The sequence below is a fragment of the Populus alba genome, chromosome 15 (assembly GCF_005239225.2).
Source record: "Populus alba chromosome 15, ASM523922v2, whole genome shotgun sequence".
NCBI classification, from domain to species: domain Eukaryota; kingdom Viridiplantae; phylum Streptophyta; class Magnoliopsida; order Malpighiales; family Salicaceae; genus Populus; species Populus alba.
Genome location: NC_133298.1, coordinates 14,366,257 through 14,386,775, shown reverse-complemented (window position 1 = coordinate 14,386,775; position 20,519 = coordinate 14,366,257). Strand labels below are relative to the sequence as shown.

Sequence of the window (20,519 nt, the reverse complement as noted above, 5' to 3'; positions counted from 1 at the left end):
TTCCAATGGGCGACTGTGTGTTGTGAATTCGAGCACCTATCCTGCCTTGGAGTGCTATAATCGCTGGAGTTCTGTTTTCAGTGGGGTGTACAATTGATTAAATAGTAGGGTGGGCAACGACTATACGTATATTAATTTTTTTTTCTTATATTTATATTTTATTTATTATTTATTGAGTAAAGAAAATTATATATTTATATTTTATTTATGAGGTTTCTATTATTCAAATAAATAAAATAATAATATAATATTTAAAGTGTGTGTAGACACACACACACACACACACACACACACACATATATATATTAAGTTAATTTTGTGATATAAATATATTACATTAGATTAAGAAAACACAAAAATTCTACATGTGCATTTATATTATTCAATTATATATCTTAATAGATTTGAGTAGATTGGGGTAAAGTTTAAAAATAAAAATATTTATATTCTATTCATTACTTATCAAATAATATAATTATCTAAAAAAATATACTCATTCGAGTGGTTTAAATTAGTATCTTTTGAGTTTGAATTAAATTATCATTCCTATTAAATATGAAATTTACTTTTTTGAATTTATTAATGCTTCATTAGTCTTGTTTGGCTTTTATGCCGAGGTATGATCATGTTGGTTTTTGATGCTCACCATACAATTTAGATTGTTTTACCAAAGAAGTAGCTCTCTACCCCAATAATTATCAATTAATCAAATACATCCCAACTGAAGAGCAAACAATACAGATTATATATATATATATATATATATATATATATATATATATATATATATAAAACTCAAAAGAAATGATTCCATGGAATATTGACCTAAATATTAACTAGATATTTTCTGTGCTGGGACAGCAGGATATAAAATCAACATCAAAGGACATTCATGCATATATAGCTACAAATTAAGAACATGAATCGTCCTAATTTATGCAGCTAGCGAATGAAACAGTGGCGGGACAGCAGGAAGTGGCAAATATTGATGTGTTAGAACTATACATATAATAAAGGTATCTTGAGTTTGTAGGAAGTTAAGATCCTTCCTCTCCTGAGCTTTGGCTTCTTGTCTGCATCATAAAACAGTGACACTTAATTTCATCTATCTGTTTTTTTTTTCTTGTTCAAACTTTAGATTTCTTAAAGCGAGGAGAAATCGGATGCAAATTTATTGGTTGGATGATTATTTTTTATTTGGTTCGATTTTTATTTATATAAATTAAAATTTTATAAAATATAAAAAAATAGAACCTAAACCAAATCAAAATCGGTTCCAACCAACTAGCTTCTATTTAGTTATTTTATATTAAAAACTGAATTCTAACTGATCGATTTTAGTTCGTTCAATTTGGTTATTTTATATTCAAAACTGAAACCCAACTGACCAGTTTAGATTCGATTCAGTTTAGTTTTGGTTTGATTTCAGTTCAGTTATTTTATATTAAAAATTAAAAATTATATTATTTTTTTAGGATTTTTTTTTTATTTTCTAGTGAACTTAATTTCGGTTTGGTTCATGACACACACCAATTTTTTTATACAAAGCAGAAGCACTGATCTCTCCATCAATATCAAGCCCAAAAGAAAAACCCACATTCAAACCCATATAAGACGCAGTCATGGAATGCTTCATCTAATCCTAAAGTTTTTTTTTTTTTGTTATATATATATATATATATATATATATATATATATATCCTCTTTCTATTTTATGTTCCATGGGACAAAATAGGGAGCTGAAATGTTTGTGGTTGAAATATTAAAAGGGTAAAGTATCTTTTACTCCCTTTATTTTGCCATATGCTTCAAACAATTAAAACTTGTGGTAATAGCAGCCTCGTTCTTTAATGTTTAATACTGGAAAAATATGTCGACACAAGTTTTTAACTATTATTTCAGTAACAAAATTCATTACAACCTTATCTGATAGTATTTAATACCCAGTGTTGTATAATACAAAAACTCAAAATAAAATAATATTTAGCCAATTTTGTTTTAAAGAATCAGCATTAAAAATATTAAGCAAATTGGAAGGGGTCGGTCATTAAAAGAGTATTTGGTTTGGAGGTGGCTTTGATTTTTTTTTTTTTTTTTTTGTGGGATCTACACAAAAAACATGTATTTTTGATTTCTAGAAATGTGATTTATACTTTAAAAAGATAATACTTTTAAATAAAATCATCACATCTTCAAGCTAAACAAACACTAAATAGATAAGAAATTAAGCAACATTCATCGACATATTTTGAAGATGGTCGGCCCACTATCACAAATCCAATTTTTAAACTAGATTTCCCAACATGAATATCTGTTTTCTTTCAAGCTATTATTGAATGCAGAATTATTAAATGAGAAAAAAAAAAATCAGATGATTAAGCTCGAATATTTATGATTTGGTACGTACTTCTTAGTTAGTAGAAGAAAAAACAAAAGAAGCAATAGATTAATAACAGCATGTGAGAGCAACCACTAAAATATACATGTCTATAAAATCATAATACATTTTCCATGCTTGGAAGCAAATCCCATCTCACGTAGCAATAGCAAATGAGCAATGACAAGCATGCAAACTGTAGCTGTAATAGCTAGCCCCATGTTCGTATTTTGTCAAGGGACTATACTATTTTTTTTAATTTATAAAATAAGTTTAGGTTTTGAAATGGTGTAAAAAAAAAGATATAAAAAACCGGTCATCATAAACATGTAACTATGTTAATTAAGGTTGAGTCAACCTGGAATATCCCATCAAATCTGTGACTTAGATCATGTTATTAGAATAACTTAATAAAAAAATAAAAAGAATTATAAATCTCCTTTTTTTTCTATAAGAAAATTATGTTAATTTTTCGAACTCATGATTCGTGTCATTAAACATGAAGCATCCAATCTAGAAAAATCATGAAGTTCAATTCTCACCCAATAAATTATATATTGAAGAATAAAATTGAAAATTGAATTTTAATTATACAAAAAGAATTTAAAAAATAGAAATTAAAAGAGTGATGATCAAAATAAAAATAAAAATAAATTTTATATTCAATTAAAGGGTGAAATTAAAAATAATAATAACTTGCAAAAGTGCCAAGAAAAAAAAATCAAGAATCAAAATAACAAGGATCAAATTGAAAAAACATATAAAAAATAAAATTGAAAACCAATAGCACTTTTACAAAAAGCCAAGGAAAAAATTTATAAATCCAAATAATAAGTACTAATTTGTAGAATATAATATTTTGTAAATTCAGATTTAAGGATAAAATTGAAAACATATAAAATTTCTACAAAAAGACCAAGATAAAACTGAAAAAATCAAAAGAATAGGTCCTGAAGTTGAAGTACCAATAACTAAGAGGGGCAAACTGTAATTTCTGAGACAGAAGAGAGAGAAAGGAAAAAAAATAAAGATACACTTAAAACAAACCAGACCACCAGTGAAGATACACATTGCATCAATAGGAAAAGGACATGACAACACTTCAAAAAACACAATGGAAAGGGTTTTTTTTTTTTTTTTTTTATGATGGGAGGCATTGTACGCACTACTCGATGGATATGAGTGTCTCCCACACGCTCCCGGGTGTGCCACATGTTCACACCTTATTTTTTTTTCCTAGTTTAGCTAAATACAGAAGTGTTCATAGGTTGACTTTCTAATTACAAAAACCTTTGTAAAAAATAAAAAAATACCTTTTAACCTTAGACTTAAATTTTTTTTATTTAAAAGTATTTTCGTTGTTTTACTATGTATTGTAATTGTTTATTATTATATTTTATTTGGCCAAATATAAATTTCCTCTTAGCTTAAATTGTAATAACAAAAAAAATCATAGTAAAAACATAAAAATATTATTTTATGCCGGATTTAAATTTTTTATTTCCAATAATATTCTGGTTATTTCACGGCACAAGATAAATAAAATACTTACTTGTTCCTAATTAATTAGAAAATGATAAATGAACATATAAAAAGATTTTAATTACCATTAGAAGCCAATGCATAGTTTTTTAAGTAGAGAAACAAAATTACCATTATACTCCTGAACAGTGCCAAATAAATATAGAGCTACAGTGATAGGTAAATTAGGTTTTGTTAATAATAATAATAATAATAAAAAGATAAGAAAATCAAAAGCCATGCATTTTTAACCAAGGCCAACGCTAAGAGAACAAGAAAACAGGAAAACTAAAACGAAAACATCAAGGAACAAAGCAACGATTAGGTCTCGACGTGTTGGTACTTGATGATGATGATGATGATAGGAGGGTGATTGCACACCAGGGATTTCAAGAAATTTTCCTAGCTTAAATTTCTGCTTCCGCTGGCCTGTACCACTTTCCTTTTTTTTTTTTTTCATGAAAAATTATTTTTATATTATGTCTTGTTATTAAAAATATATTTTAAAAAAAAAAAATATTATTTTTATATAGTTTTTTAAATTAAAAAAAAAAAAACCAATTATTAAACGCTCAGAAAGATGGAGCTTTCAGAGGGGTAGCCTGGTGTATAGCTGTGGGGAAAAAAGACCTAAATTATTTAATAACATGGTACGCCAAGCTTTGATACTGAACAGACAAGCAAAACTCACGTATCCTCGGTGAGCTTAATGGGAGTGCAGTACAAAACACTAAGCACACAACAAGTGTACAAGAACATTGTCCAGTATTCATACTTTATTCTCATGAAAATGAACTCCAGATACAGTCTAAAAGAGTAAAGTTTAGCACATAATTACATGTGGAATCAAATTGATTGTCCCATGTTGCTCAGAAGTATTCTCAGGCAGTTGTTTCAAACACAACTGTACCTTGGATCGGTTAGATCATGCAAATCAAACTCTGCTTTAGTTATCATGGATTTGTTCTTGCTCCTCCTGTATCTCACTTGAGTTCAGCACTGACCCCCCACCATTAATCTCCACTGCACCTCCTGATTCTGATACTTTTGTTATCTTCTGTAGCACATTAGCTATGTCTATTGGATGAGACACAGATTGATCATCTTCTGACTGTTCTTTATGAATTGATTGTTTTGGTCGTCTAATGGCTTCAGCTGCTTCAGGCATCACGACAGGGGGTGGCTGTGGAGGGACCCATGCACGCCTAACTGGTTGCTCGCTGGTTTGTGCACCAAAAGGTCCAGCTTTTATTTCATCTCCATTTTCTATCTCCATGATTCCGGCATTTTTCTGCTGCCACCAGGGTTCAGTGCCCTCACCATCCAACTGATCGAAACCACTGTCTTGTACATTGGAATTCAAACCTTCTCTGCCCACTTGAGACTCAAGCACTTGGCTTGAGTTGTTTTGAGCTCGACCAACCTCCCAGGGCTACTCAGAAGGGTAGAGGAGCAGTTAGCTTTGATGTGAATTCAAAAACTCTAAGAAGATTCTTGTTATGCAATGTATTTTGCAAGAGTTTAAAAATATGAAGATGTATTTTTCCAAGTTATAAATCTCAAGCTGGAAGAATGGATTCTGTTTTTAAGAGTGAACTCAAAAATCTGTGTCAACTTAGAGCTACTTCTTATTCATCCATTAGAATGAGATATGATGCATTCAGCGATACTGGGCGGTGGAAAAGTAGATGCCACATCAATTTGTAAGGCCTTTTCTTTTTTGCTAATTTTAGCACTACTCTTGTCAAATGAATAATTTAATAACATATCATGCCCCACTTATAGCAATCCAGGGGTTTTAAATCAGAAGAGTGTAAGCTAGACAGGGGATTGAAACTCTCTGAAGACTGGAAGCAGTTTCAGATTTTCATTCCTAACATGACCAACTGAATCCAAAAAACAAAATCCACATAATGCATATGATTCTATTGGAAAAGAAGGAAAGTAATGGAGAACCAAGAAACACCTTGTCAAATACTCACAACATTCAGGAGTTCCTTTATTTCAATAAGTTAATGCTCGCATCTAGACAGGTAGAAGCTCTGCATTTACATGGCCAACTAAATAGATAAAAACCCTATTAACCTATGGATCCATTGAAAAAGAAGGAAAGTGATGTAGAATGAGAAAACACTCCCCCGGGAATTAATATTTGGCTAAATAGGAAGTTTGGTTCTGTATATGATAATACAAAACTTTTTAATTAAATTTCGTTATTTTCTACTTAGTAGCTAAAATGGTTTTACAAGGAAACTAGTTATGTTTCTTATTTGGTAAATTTTCCTATAGTTTAGTTTTCCTAATCCTATTAGGTTTAGATTTTCCTAACTTCGGTGCCTAAACCATTCACTCTATTAGAACATTAGAAAGGGCGGCATGAATTTGATTGATCAATAATTTGAGTGTTCAGAAAATTGGTTCGCTGCTTGTGCTTGTTTCATTCATTAAATGATGCTGCATTAGAATGCTAATGCAAAACTTCTAAAAAGCACACCTTAGTTCCAGATGCTATGCGAGGATTTGAAATTTGCTGATAAGGGTTGGGTGGTTGATCATTGATATCCTGCATATAAATCCAGGATGACAAGATTAGCATGGCACTCACAACAAAGGAAGCTAATTTCAGTGTAAAAAATAGGTTTGACTTACTCTGATATTGGCAGGTTTCTCCCCTCTCTGGTCCATGATCTGCAACATAATTACCAAAATAGTTAGCGGAATTCTACTATTTGCTACTGAATCCAACAGCATATGAAATAGTTATTTCTTATTCATCCATATTTATCATACAAGAAGAAAATCACACAATATGAATAGTGGTAAAATTCAGACATCTCAGATTCCAGTTAGAATATGAAACATTAAACTCGTACAGTTAAGAAATCTCTAGAAAGATGATTTCTCTGTTCAATGTTTAAGATTTTAGCCATTTTTCTTTAAAGTAGCAATGCTGACTTGGGCTTCCGTTGCTACAGAAGGGTACAAAGTTATGAAATGTTTCAATAATTCCCATCTTCAATAAACTTGAAACTGTTTAATTGTTTGACCAAGTTAGTTAAATATCAAAACTTAGAAACCATTCAAAAATGTCCAAGTAGGATTCCAAAGAGTAAAGACCTTACATCAAACCTGAAAAATAAAAAGGAAAATTTATGCCATTGCATCCCTGTTATTAATTAATGAAATATGATCCTATTCACCAAAATATTAAAAAAATAAAAAAAGTTGCATCCTCGTTTCTCTGCAAAAACACCAGCATCATGCAAACAATTGACCACTGCTCCACTACAATCCACAGGAGGATTAATTCCTATGGATGCCAGCCTCCAATACACTTTGAACAAATTTGTTACACTATTTCTTACCTCCATATATGACTTTGGGTGTGCTGCAACAGAGGCTTGAGCAGACATGGGCTGTGATGAAGATCTCCCTGTCCATAAAACTCTGATTACATGACATGGAAATCAAAACCAAAGAAAAAAAGAAAACAAGAACCAAAACTGAAATCGCTGGAAAATAACCTGAACGCCAATCAAACTCTGCCTTGCCATTGGTATATGTTTGCTGATAAAAAGAAAGAAACATTAAGAACCTCAAATTGCCGAGCTCAAAACTTATGTCACAGAATTTATAATGCAAACTTTCATTCCAAATCATGAAGTTTTCAGTGTCCAGTGCACACCTAAGTTATGCTCACCTTTGGATTTGCCACTGATGCTCTATAATCTTCTTGATCAGCAAGAGACTTTCTCACACAGTAATCTGTTTGTCCTGATGAGACAAAAAAAAAACACTGTAGATGAACAGATCTTCTTATAGTGTTAAGACATGTTTCCCACAAATCTCAAAACATTACAAGATAAAAGATAGGAAATCAAAAGGAAGGCCAGAAGCTACAATTATTTTTCTCAAGGCCTCTCACCAGTGTCACATGTTATAGGGCACCCAGACTCCCCAACCAACACTGAAGCATAAAGACTTTACATAATTTCAATCACACTCAATGCAATAATTTTACTTAACAAAGCACCACCTTAAGCATCTGGGATACAACCAAGCAGTTTACTCAGGCAATAAGCCAGATAACTTTTTAATGCATATAATAACAAGTTCCAAGACATGTAAAGAGCAACAAAATTGAGCAGTATCAACAACCAACTGCCACATGCACAAGAGCTATGACTACTGCGGCCATTTATTTCATTCATAACTGGCTGACAACCAAGAAAAATAAAAAATAATGCAGTTCATTTAAACATTTTTTTTAATTTTTCATACAATTTTTAACTTAATAAAATGTCATATAAGCATAGCAAAATCTAGTAAAAGCATACTTTATTAAAAACGAACAAAACTATGCAAGAAACAATCCTCTTGTTCTCTCTAGGTTTAACTTTAGCTTTCCTGGATAAGCAACAAGAGACCACAGGCCCCATTATTTAGGAGTCATGACTTTCACATGACATTTTATGCCAAATTAGAGATGCATGTATTCAAAACTACAAACAGTTACAATGTGACATACCTACAAATGTAGATTACGATCCTGTGTTTCCAATCTACCAAGCATGCAGGTTTTCACTATAAATGTGTAATTTAATTAATTACAAGTCACATGATTAGCATGTTACCTTTTAAATATTTCCTTGGAGGTTGAGTTATTTTACTTGGTGACCAAGACTAATGAATCCTTTTCCTACAAGTATCTAGGGCTTAACTATTATTAATAGACTAGTAAAGGACAAAGCCAAATTCATACTATAGCTGCTGCAGTACACTACACCACTGTGCTACAATAACTTATCAAATTTAAACTATTGTTTAGGATTTGCTCCAGCATCAATATGGGTGACATGCACCATAGAAATTGAAAATGATCAGCCAAGAAGACATTACTGAACTAGTTGAAAAAGAACCAACTTTACAAAAAGTTTTCAGAATTCTGGAATGAATCATTTACAACTAGTTCAGCCTTAAAAGTCATTGAACAAGAGTGTCAAAATAACACAATCTTCCATGAATGTCTTAAAGTTTATGCGATCATCAACATCAAGCATTCTGCACTCCAAAATGCATTTCCACCAAATGAAAAGATATCTTTGTTTTATTTTTTCTCACAACCTATAATGCTGGCAAAGAGCAACATCTACAAGGGAGTCTCACACTCTATTGCATTTAAAAATGGCATGTAAAAATGGCAATTCCCATCTAGGTATTGATGCCTTAATACCTAGATGCATGTAAAAATGGCAATTATGTGCCTAGCAGCTCTGAAAGCACCACTGACAGAAAGTTCTTCCACAAATACACCATTGACAAATCGAAATTCTTAATGGGAACTGCTACAGACAAGGACAAAAGCGAGCATCTCAACAACCATGCATATGCAGCACATAGAAAGAAATATGGTTTTGATGTCAAAGCAACATCTTCTTACCTTCCAATCTATGTATAGCAGCACTCATTGACTTCATTTCCTGTACTTGCACATCTAACATATTCATAAATTCCTTGAAGCATCTCTTCTCTGAAAGGAGTAAATCAAGAAGGTTACAAAATAATAATAATAATAATAATAATCAGAAAGCATTTAAAGAAACCAGTGCTGGAAATGAAAAACAATAATAATTCTATCACTATCCCACCTTCATTTTTCGAATTCAACATTTCCTGGCTCGCTCTTGCAACATCAGCAGCCGCAGCTGCTGCTGCTTTGGCAGCTGCCGCTGCTTCTTCTGCCAAACTTAGCTTTGTATTAGTTTTCATCACGCTGTCATCTTCTTCTTCCAACACAATCTTGCGTATCCAAGACTTCAGCCTGGGAATAATAGTTTTCTGAACAAGAAATAAGTTATCTATTTGTGTCATGAAAGTTAACATGTAGAACCTTAAGAACCCGGTGCATAAATTTACACAACAATGGGTAGAAGAAACTTACAGATGCAACCTACACCATCTTTGGAAATAGAAAACAAAAATTAAGCATCAGCAAGTTGACTAGCATGACAATGTGGTTGTCGAGAGTGTTTTTTAATACCTTAACTAACACAGCTGTTCCAGCACCTGAAACTGCCAGCAGTCCTACAGCAAAAACAGCATGACGCCAGTTAAATTGATGTTGAGTCAAAGTCCTCATTGTAGAAATGACACCAGTAGGAGCAGCTGCTACAGGTTGCGGGGTTTGTGCTGGGGCTGGTGGCTGAACATTTGGTGTTGATTTCACCTGACCCTCTGCTTTTGTCATAATACGAAACGAAATATAATCAGTGATGCAGGGATATACAAATCTTAGAAATCCCAAGAACTGCTTATCAAGAAAGATAATAATCATCCCACTTTCATGCTAAGATCTTACACCTTGACTAGAACTGGTTGCCTGTGTGCTTGGGGTTGGGTCCTGCAATTTGCAGAAAATGTAAGAGGGGAAGAATGAACAGATAAAAATACATTGAGAATCCATAAACTCAAGAAAAAAAAATGATTAAACAGCGTGGCATGTAAGAAAAAAGGTGAGCCAACAAAAATAACTTGCACACGCCGAAAATAACTTATTTACAGGCACACGCCGAAAAGCAAAATAACTTATTTACCGGCACACGTCGAAAAGCTTCATCTATCTCTTCCTTAGTGAGGCCCTTCTTCTCAAGAAACGATCTTCTATACATAACAGGGGAGCCCCTAACTTTTGGGTGCGAAAGAAACTTTACAGCATTCTGCACCTGTTCCTCTCGCATAGGTTCTGAGTTCACAAAGACAGATGGTGGACTTTGCTTGATGGCCTCATCCCCAGCACCCTGCTGAACCCCAGTTGTTGGCTGTACATTCTCTGTAGCTCAAAGCATTAAAAAAAAAAAAAAAAAAACCATATGCTTAATATAATCCTAAATTTGAAGTGATTTTGACACTGTAAACAAATAACCCATCGGTCGTCTCCCAAATCATTCAAGTTGCACATAACCATTTACACCAATCATCTTTGATTAGTAATCCATAAACAAAAGACACCGCAATCAATTGCAATGGTAGTTAAGACATGAATTAATTAATTGAGCTGCCAATCACATAATAATTATAATAATAACCTAAAAGCGTAACAGTCTGATTGGAATTAAATCACAAGTGAAATTGAATTCAATTCATAAGCAAATTTGAATTCAACCTATTACAATTCTTATGTTTAAAATACCCTGGAAATGAATTGAATTAGCAATCTTGACTATTTTGCTCTTAATTTAGAAATAATTAATTTAATTTAGAGCAAAATAATTTAAAAATATAAAATCTTGAACAGAGCTCTACTATGATGTTCCCCTTCAATTCTAGCCCAATGCCCCCCATCCTGACTTATTGCCAAACCAAGCAGAGACTTGAAGATCTTTCCTTTCTCACCATTCCCATTATCAAGGCAAAACCTTTCTAAATTGAACACCGGAGAATCATCATCCGTATAATGCACCTTCTCAGAACTAAAACCCATTGAAAACATGCATTCTCTACTTTATTGTAACTGAAAAGCCCATTGATCGTCAGAATACAAGTATCAACGTCCTGTGCACAACCTCTCTTATCCATCTCATGCCATGTCTCAAATACCCCATTAAGATCACCCATTTCAAAAAAAACATTGAAATCAGCATATTACAAGTCTGGACACTAGGAAAGCAACCACTTCAATCATTCCTTCCTAAAGCCTAAGGAAAAACGAGATGAAAATAAAAGATGGAAGTGGGACCTGGGTTTTGATGGGCAGGAATTGCAGGAGAAGGTTCCGATGATTGAGTCGCCATTCTCAAACCTCCTCCGTTGACTGAATTTTGAAACCAAAAGGAAAATTAAATAAAGAGAAGGGGGAGAAAGGAAGAATCAAGACTGGTGAAGGATAATGAATATAAAGATATGACGTTAATGGTGTCTATCTGTCAGTCAGTTAGTTTTTGCTCATTTCGAAGTTCTGCTCCTATCACTTGCTATTTTTTTCTTTTTGGTTGGTGGGAGTTTTTTTCTTAAACCCAAAAAAAGGAAGAGTTAATTATATATTAGTCCTTAGAGTTTATCAACACTAACTAACTAGTCCTTAGAGCATCTACCTGCATGCTCTCTATTAGGGTTCCTCGGCTATAAAAGCTACCCGCCATCACTCTCATCAGTAGCGTTGTTGCTCTTTAAATAACTCCCTCTAAGTCCTTGGAGTTTATCAACACCAACAAAAAAATTGATTGTTATTCCAATAAATAGTAGTGCAAATTGTGGGTTGGATTTTAAATTAATTTTTTAACATAAAAAAAACAGTGATTGCGTTATAGATATGTTTCATGTATTGTAATGTTTTTTTAATTTAGAAGAAAAAAAAAATATTATTTATGTTTTATAAAATAAATAAAAACAAATCTATGAGCTAATAAATTGAAAAAAAATTGTAAAAACTAATTACAAAAACTTAAAGGGGCGAGATCAAATTACTGTACATTTATTGTAGATTTAAATAATAAAATTATAAATTCATCGTTGATAAAAAAAAATAAAAATTCTAATAAACTAGCACCGGAAGGTAAAATGATCTTTTCGCTTAATCTATTTATCATTCTATATTTGTTAAGAGAGAGCTTGATTTTTTTTTTTTAGTTTTTACACAATAAAATTACTTGAATTCCTTTAAAAGCAAAAAGGACTTGAATATGGTCTAAGGGTATTTTTTGTTTTTTACTTTTTAAAGCACAATATAATAACCGAATTGTCTTTATAATCAAAATTATCAAGGCCTGGTTTTCAGGGACTTCTGTGTAATTTCATATATGGGTAATGTGATAATTTGATAGATAAAAAAAAGTTATTAAAGCGTGTGTTGAACGCGTCAATCACTCCTTTGTTTTCGAGCAACAGATGTGGCTGATTGTGATGGTGACAAACTTCCTTCCATCGTGTTTGTCGCACCCAAAATAAATAATCAGCGCGCGGCAATCGGCTGGCGATTTTTCATCGTTTGTTGCGTTTGCTTTGAATTCGTTCGAGGGAGTCGCCACCTAGTAATTCATTGAGGGCTACTAGGAAACCGGATGTACTGGTCTTGTCAGAGATCGCGGGTAAGGGACTGGTTGTGGTCAGGGAAGGTATCAGCACCCCTAACACACCCTACCTGAGGTAAGCTGCTTCGTGTTCTGATGTGATTTGAAAATTTAAAATATTAATTAAATTCTTAGGCTTGAATAAATCAGTTATTAAATCCCCGAATATATGTAGAAACTTGTCCTCATATTTTCATGGAAAATACAACTTGATTTTATTTGTCCTTGAGATATTTAACCATATTTAAATTAGCAAATAATTCTTTTTATCCTTTTTTAATTTTTAATTCAATGACATAAATAAATAAAAAAACAAACATACAAGCACACACAAGCATTTCTTTTTTTTTTTTTTTATTATCACTTTCTCTTTCTCTTTTTCTTTTCTTTTCTTTTCTTTTCTTTTCTTTTCTTTTCTTTTACATCATTTACAAAGTACAAAAACTCAAAACTAACAAAAATTACATTACGCAAAAATTACATTAAACAATTCTAAAACTACAAAACAGCCATTTCAAAAATTCCTTAACAGTGCTGGAACCACTTCTGTGAAGGCAAAGGACAGCAGAGCACCGGCGGCGCGTCTCCCCACGCACCACCATCACTGGTGGCGCGTGGGTTCACGCGCCGCCACATGGAACACCGAAGAAACAGGGGGGTCGGTCACGTCTTCCTCTCTTCTTCCCACGCCGGCGGTGGGGTCACCGTCACCTGCAAAGACCCAAAGATACACACAAGGCCGTTGATTTTAAGTTTTTGATTTCATTTTTAGATCTGTTTTTTTTTCTTGCAGATCTGTCCTCTTCTTGCGCCGGCTGCAGATCGGTGATGGCCGGCTGCGGTGGCCACTGCAGGGCTGTTTTGGAGGTGGGTCTGTGGGCGCCGTGTGTCGGCTGCTACTGGAGGAACCTCCGGTGTCGATGGTGAGGAAGAGATCGGGGGGAGGTAGGGAGGCGGCTGATCTGTCGGTGCTGCTTCGCCGTTGCTGGTGACCGTCTGCTAAGGGAGAAGAAGACGATGTTGATGGCGCTGCTGTTCGGGCGCCGCTGGGAGAGGAAACCGAAGGGGAAACAGCCGTTGCTGATGGGAAGGCTGGTGTGGCTGGCTGATGATGGAGACCGAAGGGGGAAGAAGATGCCACTGAGGGAAAGCCTCCAATGTTGATGGAGAGGCGACCGGCGAGAGAGGATGAAGGAGCGGCGGACCGATCTGGGTCCGTGGAGGATGCTGCTGCTGACGGAGAAGACCGGTTGAGAGGGGATGAAGGAGCGGCGGGGGAAAATGAGAAGAAGAGAAGGGGAAAGGGGGCTGGTTCCGAAGAAAAAAAAAAACCGGGTGGGGAGCAGCTGTTTTGGCTTGTGTTTGTGGCCGGCGGCTGTAGGAAAAAAAAATAAAATCAAACCAGAGGGGGGGGTTTTGGTTGAGAAGCAGCAGCGACTGTTTCGGGAGAGCAAAGTCCCAACCGGGTTGGGAGCAATCAATCAGGGGGTCCTTGGCTCTCTTCTGAAAACACCAACCAAGGACCCCGGGGAACGGAGGCTATTTTTTGGTCAGGAGCCGGCGGCTGGTTTGTATGGGTAGAGAGTTAAGTTTATGTTTTTAGGGTTTTTTTGTGTTTCTCTCCTCTTTACACAATTGCCCCTCCCCTCTTGTAAGTGTTGGAAACCAGTATTTATAGGCAAAAAATATTGCCAAGTTTTCAAAATTGGTCCCTTAACTTTCTTTTTTTGTAAAATTTGATTTTTCTTGTTTTTTTCTTGTATTTTTTGAAAACGAGCAATATCAACGTCGACTCGATGAGGAAAATCAATGATTTTAAAAACGACGCGTGAAAAGTCGAACGCGTTTGAAAATCCTTTGAAAAATTAAATTCTTTTTAGACGACGTTGAAAATGCTAAAATGACGAAAATATATTAAAAAACATATTTTTTGGATTTTCTTTGTTTTTCTCTATTTTTGGATTTTTTGAAAATATATAAAAAACATGGGTCAAAAATTTGGTAGCAACAGTGTTATTGGATCCTCGTGGTGTCCTCTTCCTCAAGAGCCAAAGCGTGTTGGTTGTTTCTCGGTGGATTGTCATCGAATTTTTTTTTCTCTCTACTCTCTTAAAATTTGTGATAACTGTCGCACCCGACATCGCGGCGGCCCTAAAACTAATTCTCTTGAATTATTTAGAAAAGAACAAATTTCTGGCATCCGGTTCTTTTAAGGAAAAATGTCTTGTTTGAGGAGTCGCCACCTAGTATTATGGTCACTAGGAACCCTAACTGGTCAACAGAGATTCTATGGCTCGGGATTGGTTATGTAAAAGGGAAGATATTATCACCCTTTAAATGTTTTGCCTAAGGCAGACTGCATTGTTGGTTTTGTCTTAAATTGCTAAATATTTATTAATTTATGCTATGATGATTTGTTTATAATATTCCTGACTCTGGCGTCAGTGAATATTCGAGCTCGAATAATTCCAACTCTGGCGTTGATAAAAATTCGTAGCTAAAAAACAATTAGATCAATATTCTTTATTTCCTACTCTAGCACCAGTGAACAAATAAAAATAAATTTATTTTTATGCATGCATATTTTTTTTTATTTTTCTAGCTAAATAAAATAAAAATACAATGAAGAAAAATAATATAAATTTAAACTGGTATTTTTATTCCTGACTCTGGCGTCAGTGAATAAACCAATAAATTTACATTATTTTTATTCATGATACACATTTTTTATTTTACTTTTCTACCTTTTTTATTTTTTTGTTTTTTTATTTTTTTTTTTGGGGCTGGCCCTGGCCTGGCCTGGCCCAGCATATATATTGATGGTTGGGCTCAGCTCAGCCCGTAGCCCAGCCGGCGAAAGAGAAACACGCGTGCGAGGTAATTAACAAACTTATTTGATCTGTGAAGGCGAAAGAGAATTATTCTATGAAAGCTAAAGAAAACTTACCTATTCTGCTTGAGTGCTATTGTTTCGGGCGAAGATCAGTGAACACGCTCCTCGCTGGGAAACTGGAATTCCTCCTTCGACCTTTGCTTTCCTGCCCTCTGCTTCTTCTTCTCTCGGTAGTTCGTCTTCCCCTCTGGTTTCCCCTGTTTATGATCTCTCTCTCGCTGTAATTTCCCCTACTCCTTGTCTCCTTTCTTTATACTCACTGTTTTCGTTTTCTTCGCAGCTTTGTAGATGATGCAAGAGCTAAAGAGATGATGAATATATCGGCTTGCTGTGAATTTGTTTTGATTGATTCTGGGTCTTTCTTGGTTTGCAGGGACGGAGGCAATGGCAGAGCTGAATCTTCTCGATGCTGCCTGTCATGTTTTCTTTTTCTCTGTGAATTTATGCTTTTTCCACTCTGTATTTCTGCGTTTTCTCCCCCGGTTTATACTAGGTTTCTCCTCTTGTTCCTCCTCTCGGTTTATGCTCTGTTTTCTCTGCTTTTGTCTTTTCTGTTCTTGGCTATGTTTTTGGTTTGATTTTCTGCAGGGATGACAACAATGGCAGAACCGGTTCTCCTCTTTATTTCAGTCTTCTGCGTTCTGGGTTTCTGCTTTGCTTTCTGGATTTATTCGTCTGGGTTTAACTTCTGTTCTGTCATGCCCCCCTCTCCCTGTGGGTTGCGATTCCCTCTCCTTTTATAAGGCCAAAATCAGTGGTAACAACCGGCCTCCTCAATGCCTTGTAACCGACCTTTTAAGCGCCTTCAATGATGAAGCTTAAACGTTGGCTGGAAACCGATGAAACGGAGGAAGAAGACAGTGAACAGTTTTGTCCAAGAAACGGCAACGTTTTCCCATTCAACTGCTATTTATGATTTGGTCCTTGAAGGTTTTGAAATTTTTGTAATCAAGCCCTTGGATATACTTTAATTGGACCCCTGCATTTCAGCGCTTTTTACAAAACAATCCTTGGACTTTAACCTGATGTAATTCTGCCCCCCGATTAACCCCAAACTTTAGTAATTCTTCAATTAAGTCCCTGCTTTAATTAATTTAATTAAATCCAAGTCCAATTAAGCCTCAAAACTTATCAATTCTCCAATTAAACCCTTAATTGAATTAATTAAATTAATTCCAAGCTTAATTAAGTCTCAAAACTTATTAATTCTCCAATTAAATCCTTGATTGGATGAATTAAATTAATTTCATGCTTAATTAAGTCTAAAAATTTATCAATTCTCCAATTAAACCCTTAATTGGATTAAATAAATTAATTCTAAGCTTAATTAGATTAATTCCAAAGTTTAATTAAACCCCAAAACTTCCAATCATATTGCCCTTAACCCAAAATTTAATTCATTCTTCATTTATTTCATTTTACTTGTTTTCTTATCATCATTATTATTATTTTTTCATCAATTTTTTTATCCTTTTCAATAAATAAAATAATAATAATAATAATAATAATAATAATATAATAATAATAATAATAATAATAATAATAATTAAAATGGTCAAAAATTGGGTTATGACAGTTGCCCCCTCTTTATAATATATTACTATGAAAAGATATTAGAAAATTTCATTTTTTTTTAACTTTGTAAGTAAATTTATAAAGAAAAGTAGATAGAGAAAGAAAATTTTTTTTTTGAAAACTTTGAAAACAGTAGATTGACACGACCTTTTCAAAGAGATGTAGAAATCAAGAAACAAGTCATTTGGAAGACGACCCACATTGCTTATTTTTTGTTTTGTTTTTTTTTTTTTTTATGAAAACTTTGAAAATAGTAGATTGACACACGACCTTTACAAAGAGATGTAGAAACCAAGAAACAAGTCATTTGGAAGACGATCCACCTTTTTTGTTTTTTTTTTGTTTTTTTTTGTTTTTTTTTTATCAAATTGTTTTGGGCAACTTGCCCGATGATAAAAGAAACGCGAAGGATTTCACGAATGGTCTAATTTTTCCAGGCGACCTGCCCGATGATTGAAAAAAAAAATAATACGAGGATGATTTTTTTTTTTTTTAGGATAGTCACATTGTAATGGGTTACCTGCCCAGTTGGTCATATTGTAATGGGTTACCAGCTCAAGTGGTCACATTGTAATGGGTTACCTGCCCAGTTGGTATATTGTAATGGGTTACCAGCCCAGTTGGTCACATTGTAATGGGTTACCAGCCCAGTTGGTATATTATAATGGGTTACCACCCAGTTGGTATATTGTAATGGGTTACCTGCCCAGTTGGTCACATTGTAATGGGTTACCTGCCCAGTTGGTATATTGTAATGGGTTACCAGCCCAGATGGTCACATTGTAATAGGTTACCTGCCCAGTTGATCACATTGTAATGGGTTACCAACCCAGATGGTCACATTGTAATGGGTTACCTGCCCAGTTGGTCACATTGTAATGGGTTACCTGCCCAGTTGGTCACATTGTAATGGGTTACCTGCCTAGTTGGTATATTGTAATGGGTTACCAACCCAGATGGTCACATTGTAATGGGTTACCTGCCCAGTTGGTATATTGTAATGGGTTACCAACCCAGATGGTCACATTGTAATGGGTTACCTGCCCAGTGGAAAAAATACGAGGATTTTTTCAGGATGGAAGCTCAAAGGAAATGAGGGCTCGGAGGCACACTCGAAAATAAATGAGGTGAGGGCTCAAAGGCGCGCTCAAAAGGAAGTAGGATAAGAAATGCACTACCTTTGATGGTCGAGGGCTCGAAGGCACACTAAAAAAGAAATGAGGTGAGGGCTCGAAGGTGCACTCAAAAGGAGGTAGGATAGGAAATGCACTACCTTTAATGGTCGAGGATTCAAAGGCGCACTCGAAAGGAAATGAGGTGAGGGCTCAAAGGCGCACTCAAAAGGAGGTAGGATATGAAATGCACTACCTTTGATGGTCGAGGGCTCGAAGGCACACTTGAAAAGAAATGAGGCGAGGGCTCGAAGGCGCGCTCGAATGAAGATAAGACGAGGGCTCGAAGGCGCGCTCGAATGGAGGTAGGATAGGAAATGCACTACCTATGATGGTCGATGGCTCGAAGGCGAACTCGAAAAAGGTGGAAAAACACAGAGATTTTTCAGGTGGCCTAATTCTCATGGGCGGCCTGCTCAGGATGAAAAATTCTCAAAAAATGAAAAATTTTCAAAAGCAATTTCAATCTTGGCCATTTCAAGTTGGCCTTCCACTTGATGGATTCCGTTGGAATTTTCTCATATGAAATTCACAAAACTCATTGTTCAATGTCTCGAAGTTTAGATGATATGCATGCATCTTTACCTGTTTTGAAATATAGGCCCTTATTTCTTCTTAGTCTTCTTGTTGCTTGACTGACGAGGACTTGCTACCTCTGATTTGGGTCATCTTTGTCACTTGGCTTCTAGCCCACTCGAGTTAGCCCATGGTAATCTATTTCCAGATTTGTTTGCACAAACTCAGCCTTGTTGTGGTGCCCATTGTGACCCACTGCTTGCTAAAGAATTTTTTGTTTTTTTTCGTTTTACTCGTCAAATAATTTGAGAGGATCATTCATTACTCCTCGTTTCACTATTAGAAACATTCGGTGTCACTTGCTGAAAGGATCAAACTGCATTTCATAAACCAAAATGCCCCCTTGTCTTGTTGTAGGAAATGTTCCATCTCCTTTTTCTAGAATTTTTCCTTCTAAGCACAATGTTGCCCCCTTGTATTAGTCATTGCCCTAAGGTGTGCTCTATCAGCGACTTAGAGACAAATAAGGTTTTAGAGGCCATTGTCTTATTTCTCTCCTTTTCAGTTTTAGTGAAGGGATATGGGTCTAGAATTGATCGAATCTGAAATCTTGATCTTGCATTTTAAAAACAAAAATTATTTTGATATGAGTCCAAAACAATTTGCTTTTGAAATCTTGCAACTCCTTGGTTATTTTCTTTTTTGAAAAAGAGATTATTTGCTCTTGTGTTTGGCAATGAGATCTTCAGTCATAAGATGACCTTTTGTTTCAAAGTGAAGGGCTCGAGAAAAAGCTCGAGGTTTTTATATGAGAAAAAACTTGTCTCTTTTTTAACATTTATTTTTATCAGCATGAATAATAATGAGTAGTTTATCTTGATGTCATGAATCTTATGAAAAAGTGTTCTTTGCAATTTTTGAGAGCATTGTTTATTGTTCTAGGTTGCTTGCTTGCTTGATTAGAAAGGACTTCTACAGGCCACGTAACATAGGCTGTGGTTTTTGGCTATGAAAGAAAAGAAAATAAGGCTCAAGAGTGTTTTTAGGGTTTCAAAAGACTGAAGATCACGATCATAGTTTGAATTTTGGCATCATCATATTTCTTTTGCTGCTCTTCTTTGATTTGCCCCTCTTTTTTTTTTTCATTGCTTTGCTAGAGCATACTCATTTTATCTTAGTTATCATTTTTTCTTGTGATTTGGGCATGCCCTTAGCAATTTGAGTTTCTTGGGCTCTTTTTGCCTTTGGCTTTCTGTCACGGCTTTATTTCATTTTTCTTGATCATTGAAAATTTCACTTGCCCTCAATGTGGGGTGTGATCTTAGTCGGGATTATTTTTTTGAAAAAGAAAAATTATTTAGCTCAAAAAGGGATCGCAAGGGATGTATTTATTTCAGAAT

The 20,519-nt window shown here is 34.7% G+C and overlaps 1 protein-coding gene across 2 annotated transcripts; it reads right to left on the bottom strand.

Annotated features, from left to right (window-relative positions):
* Positions 1–4,646: 4,646 nt before the first annotated feature.
* LOC118057551 (peroxisomal membrane protein PEX14) lies at positions 4,647–11,883 on the bottom strand. 2 transcript variants are annotated; one of them, XM_035070156.2, is made up of 12 exons: positions 11,634–11,883; positions 10,492–10,727; positions 10,259–10,298; positions 9,939–10,135; positions 9,547–9,736; positions 9,339–9,428; positions 7,599–7,672; positions 7,423–7,465; positions 7,264–7,331; positions 6,548–6,586; positions 6,393–6,461; positions 4,647–5,330 (listed from the first exon to the last, which is right to left on the bottom strand). In XM_035070156.2, the coding sequence occupies exons 1-12, from the start codon at positions 11,686–11,688 to the stop codon at positions 4,845–4,847; spliced, it is 1,587 nt and encodes a 528-aa protein (XP_034926047.1). In that variant the 5' UTR covers positions 11,689–11,883; the 3' UTR covers positions 4,647–4,844. The 2 variants fall into 2 exon arrangements, with proteins under 2 accessions (XP_034926047.1, XP_034926048.1); XM_035070157.2 differs by having other exon boundaries at positions 9,939–10,132; positions 11,634–11,882.
* Between the last annotated feature and the right edge of the window lie 8,636 nt (positions 11,884–20,519).